This window comes from Dicentrarchus labrax, unplaced genomic scaffold (assembly GCF_905237075.1).
Source record: "Dicentrarchus labrax unplaced genomic scaffold, dlabrax2021, whole genome shotgun sequence".
Taxonomy (NCBI): domain Eukaryota; kingdom Metazoa; phylum Chordata; class Actinopteri; family Moronidae; genus Dicentrarchus; species Dicentrarchus labrax.
Window position 1 is genome coordinate 23431330 of NW_026136708.1, and position 5146 is coordinate 23436475.

The 5146-nt window shown below is 48.0% G+C and overlaps 1 protein-coding gene across 1 annotated transcript in view; it reads left to right on the forward strand.

Annotated features, from left to right (window-relative positions):
• The first annotated feature begins 576 nt into the window (after positions 1-576).
• Positions 577-5146, forward strand: part of myh6 (myosin, heavy chain 6, cardiac muscle, alpha) — a 6590-nt gene continuing 2020 nt past the window's right edge. Inside the window, exon 1 of the mRNA XM_051408966.1 lies at positions 577-5146. This exon is cut by the window's right edge and continues 1267 nt beyond it. Within this exon, the coding sequence (XP_051264926.1) occupies positions 599-5146 (4548 nt within the window). The 5' untranslated portion in view covers positions 577-598.

Below are 5146 nucleotides of genomic sequence, written 5' to 3' on the forward strand. Positions count from 1 at the left end.
AATTGAGTGAAGTACAATACTGAGGCTTAGCGTAATGATACTTCTTTTGCTAATCATGTTAAATACTATAAATCAGTTATTGTACATTCAGACCATTACTTTCCAATCCAGAACCACTTATTGATTGAGAATCAGACATGAATAATTGTTTGAATACAAAAGACAGTGAGTCATTAAAAGGGCAGGAAATAATAGAGCAAGTTTTGCTTTTAAAATGCTGCAGGTGAATGATTAAAGTGTAGAAGAAATGGAAGATGAAGTGAAGAACTGGTCCTGTGAGGATACAGTTGCCTAAATGCAGAGGTGTCAGGAGTCCCTATCAGTGGGCAGATAAGCACTGAGACACTCCTTTTCCTAAAATGGACTTTAACAGCCAAAGGTCCTGAAACTGCCCTCATGGTGCTTTCACATCCTGGGACAAATTTAGTGTCCACTGTTTTTTCTCTTCAGCAGTTATCTCCTAATTTGGTCCTCAGGGAGCCTCTATAAACACCTGCCTGCTGTAAAGAGTCTGCAGTTCTGCACCAGAGTCACTAGAGAAACTCCTCTCAGACTCTCCGATCTCTCTTCTGACTGCTGTGAACCTCCACCCTCAACCATGGGTGACGCTCTGATGGCAGAGTTTGGGAAGGCTGCTCCTTACCTCAGGAAGTCGGATAAGGAGCGTCTTGAGGCCCAGACTAGACCTTTTGACATCAAGATTGAATGCTTTGTAGTCGACGATAAAGTGGAATATATGAAGGGACAAATCCAAAGCAAAGACGGAGGGAAGGCGACTGTGAAGAAGGAGGATGGAACAACGGTTACTGTGAAGGAGTCGGACGTCCACCCCCAGAATCCACCAAAATTCGATAAAATTGAAGACATGGCGATGTTCACCTTCCTCCATGAGCCCGCCGTGCTGTTTAACCTCAAAGAGCGTTATGCTGCCTGGATGATCTACACCTACTCTGGGCTCTTCTGTGTCACCGTCAACCCCTACAAGTGGCTTCCTGTCTATGATTCTGATGTGGTGGCAGCTTACAGAGGGAAGAAGAGAACTGAGGCCCCGCCTCATATCTTCTCCATCTCTGATAATGCCTACCAGTACATGCTGACTGACAGAGAGAACCAGTCTGTCCTCATCACTGGAGAATCTGGAGCCGGGAAGACTGTGAACACCAAAAGAGTCATTCAGTACTTTGCCAGCATCGCTGCAGTCGCCGGTATCAAAAAAGACACCAGCAAGGGAACACTGGAGGATCAAATCATCCAGGCGAACCCTGCGTTGGAGGCCTTTGGCAATGCCAAAACGTTGAGAAACGACAACTCGTCTCGTTTTGGAAAATTCATCCGAATTCACTTCGGTACGAGTGGCAAGCTGTCGTCTGCTGACATCGAGACGTACCTGCTGGAGAAGTCACGTGTCACCTTTCAGCTCAAGGCTGAGAGGAACTACCACATCTTCTACCAGATCCTGTCCAATCAGAAGCCAGAGCTGCTGGATATGCTGTTGATCACCAATAACCCGTACGACTACTCCTACATCTCCCAAGGAGAGGTTACAGTCGCCTCCATCAATGACTCAGAGGAGCTGATGGCCACTGACAGTGCCTTCGATGTCCTCGGCTTCACTCCAGATGAGAAGATGGGTGTCTATAAACTGACGGGCGCCATCATGCACTACGGCAATATGAAGTTCAAACAGAAGCAGCGTGAGGAGCAGGCAGAGCCAGATGGTACGGAGGCTGCGGATAAAACGGCTTACCTAATGGGGCTGAACTCTGCTGACCTTATCAAAGGACTGTGCCATCCCAGAGTCAAGGTAGGAAATGAATACGTCACCAAAGGCCAAAGTGTGGACCAAGTCTACTACGCCCTTGGTGCTCTGGCGAAGTCAGTGTATGAAAAGATGTTCAACTGGATGGTGGTGAGAATCAACCAATCCCTGGACACAAAACAGCATCGTCAGTACTTCATAGGAGTGCTGGACATAGCTGGATTTGAGATCTTTGATTTCAACACTTTTGAGCAGCTTTGCATTAACTACACCAACGAGAAACTGCAGCAGTTTTTCAACCATCACATGTTCGTCCTGGAGCAAGAAGAGTACAAAAAAGAAGGTATTGACTGGGAGTTCATTGACTTTGGGATGGACTTACAAGCTTGTATCGACCTCATTGAGAAGCCGCTGGGGATCCTGTCCATTCTGGAGGAGGAATGCATGTTTCCCAAAGCAAGTGACCAAACCTTCAAGTCCAAGCTCTATGATAATCATCTGGGCAAGAACAAAATGTTTGAGAAGCCGAGGGCCGCAAAGGGGAAAGCAGAAGCTCATTTTGCGCTGGTTCACTATGCTGGCACGGTGGATTACAATATCGGCAACTGGTTGGTCAAAAACAAAGACCCCCTGAATGAAACTGTGGTCGGTCTTTACCAAAAATCATCTGTTAAGCTTCTCAGTCTGCTGTTTTCAAGCTATTCAGCAGCCGACAGTGGTGACAAAGGAGGTAAAGGAGCCAAGAAGAAAGGTTCCTCGTTCCAGACTGTGTCTGCACTTCACAGGGAAAACCTGAACAAGCTGATGAACAACCTGAAGACCACACATCCCCACTTTGTCCGCTGTCTGATTCCTAATGAGAGGAAAACTCCAGGGGTCATGGATAACTGCCTTGTGATGCACCAGCTGCGCTGTAACGGTGTCCTGGAAGGCATCAGAATCTGCAGGAAGGGTTTCCCAAACAGGGTGCTCTATGGAGACTTCAAGCAACGGTACAGGATTCTGAATGCCTCTGCTATCCCTGAAGGCCAGTTTATTGACTGCAAGAAAAGTGCTGAAAAGTTGCTGGGATCACTAGACATTGACCACACTCAGTACAAGTTTGGCCATACCAAAGTCTTCTTTAAAGCTGGCCTGCTGGGGACTCTAGAGGAGATGCGAGATGAGCAACTCTCTCGAATCATCACCCGGATCCAGGCTAATGCCCGGGCAATCCTCATGAGGGCACAGTTTGCTAAGCTTGTTGAACGCAGAGATGCCCTGATGGTCATCCAGTGGAACCTTCGCTCTTTTCTGGGTGTAAAGAATTGGCCCTGGATGAAGCTTTTCTTCAAGATCAAACCCCTGCTGAAGAGCGCTGAGTCTGAGAAGGAGATGGCCAACATGAAGGATGAGTTCAACAAGCTGAAAGAAGCTCTGGAGAAATCAGAAACAAGACGGAAGGAACTAGAGGAGAAAATAGTGACTCTTCTCCAAGAGAAGAACGATCTAACTCTGCAGATTCAGTCTGAGCAGGATACACTAACGGATGCTGAAGAGCGCTGCGAACAGCTTATAAAGAGCAAGATTCAACAGGAGGCCAAGCTGAAAGAGATGACAGAAAGACTGGAAGATGAAGAGGAGCTGAATGCAGATCTCACAGCTAAGAAACGGAAGCTTGAAGATGAATGCTCCGAGCTGAAGAAAGATATAGATGACCTGGAACTGACTCTGGCCAAGGTCGAAAAAGAGAAACATGCCACAGAGAATAAGGTGAAAAACCTGACGGAGGAGATGGCTTCCCAGGATGAAAACATCATGAAGCTAACCAAAGAGAAGAAGGCACTACAGGAGGCTCACCAGCAGACACTGGATGATCTTCAGAGTGAAGAAGATAAAGCCAACAGCTTGACCAAAGCCAAAGCGAAGCTGGAGCAACAGGTGGACGATCTGGAGGGCTCATTGGAGCAAGAGAAGAAAGTCAGGATGGACCTTGAGCGCTCAAAGAGGAAGCTCGAAGGAGACCTGAAACTGAACCAGGAGAGTTTGATGGACTTAGAAAATGATAAGCAGCAGTTGGAGGAAAAGCTAAAGAAAAAAGACTTTGAGGTTGTCCAAATAAATTCAAGACTAGAGGACGAACAGGTAGCTTCAGTTCAGCTCCAGAAGAAGCTGAAAGAAAACCAGGCGAGAATTGAGGAGCTAGAAGAGGAGCTGGATGCTGAGCGTGCAGCCCGGGCCAAAGTTGAGAAACAGCGCTCTGATCTTTCCCGCGAGCTAGAGGACATCAGTGAGCGCCTGGAGGAGGCAGGTGGAGCAACATCAGCACAGGTGGAGATGAATAAAAAGAGAGATGCTGAATTTCAGAAGCTGCGTAGGGAACTGGAGGAATCTACCCTCCAACATGAGGCCACCGCTGCCTCTCTAAGGAAGAAACATGCCGACAGCGTTGCTGAACTTGGCGAACAGATTGATAACCTGCAGCGAGTGAAGCAGAAGCTGGAGAAGGAAAAGAGTGAACTGAAGCTGGAGGTGGATGACTTGTGTTCTAACATGGAGAGTGTGGTGAAGGCCAAGTCAAATATGGAAAAGATGTGCCGTACAATGGAAGACAACATGAATGAGTACAAGAGTAAATATGAGGAATCTCAACGAACCATCAATGACTTGACTACCCAGCGAGCCAAGCTGCTCACTGAGAATGGTGAGTTTGGGCGGCAGCTGGAGGAAAAGGAGTGCCTGATATCACAGCTGACCAGAGGGAAGAACTCGTACAACCAGCAGGTAGAAGATCTACGCAGACAGCTGGAAGAGGAAGTCAAGGCAAAGAATGCCCTCGCCCATGCTGTACAGTCTGCTCGTCACGACTGTGATCTGCTCCGAGAGCAGTTCGAAGAGGAGCAGGAGGCCAAGGCTGAGCTGCAGAGAGCTTTGTCCAAATCCAACACAGAGGTCTCATCATGGAGGACAAAATATGAAACTGATGGGATCCAGAAAACAGAGGAACTAGAAGAAGCAAAGAAGAAGCTGGTTCAGAGACTGCAGGAGGCCGAGGAGGCCATCGAGGCCGTGAATGCAAAGTGTTCATCCCTTGAGAAGACCAAGCACCGCCTCCAAAATGAGATTGAAGACCTGATGCTGGACCTCGAGCGATCCAATGCCGCATCTGCAGCCCTGGACAAAAAGCAAAGAGCCTTTGACAAAGTCATGGCAGAGTGGAAGCAAAAGTTTGAGGAGTCACAGTGTGAGCTGGAGGCCTCTCAGAAGGAGGCTCGGTCTCTGAGCACCGAACTCTTCAAACTGAGGAACGCTTACGAGGAGGCCCTGGATCAACTTGAGACAATGAAGAGAGAGAACAAAAACCTCCAAGAGGAGATCTCTGACCTCACCGACCAGCTTGGAGAGGGT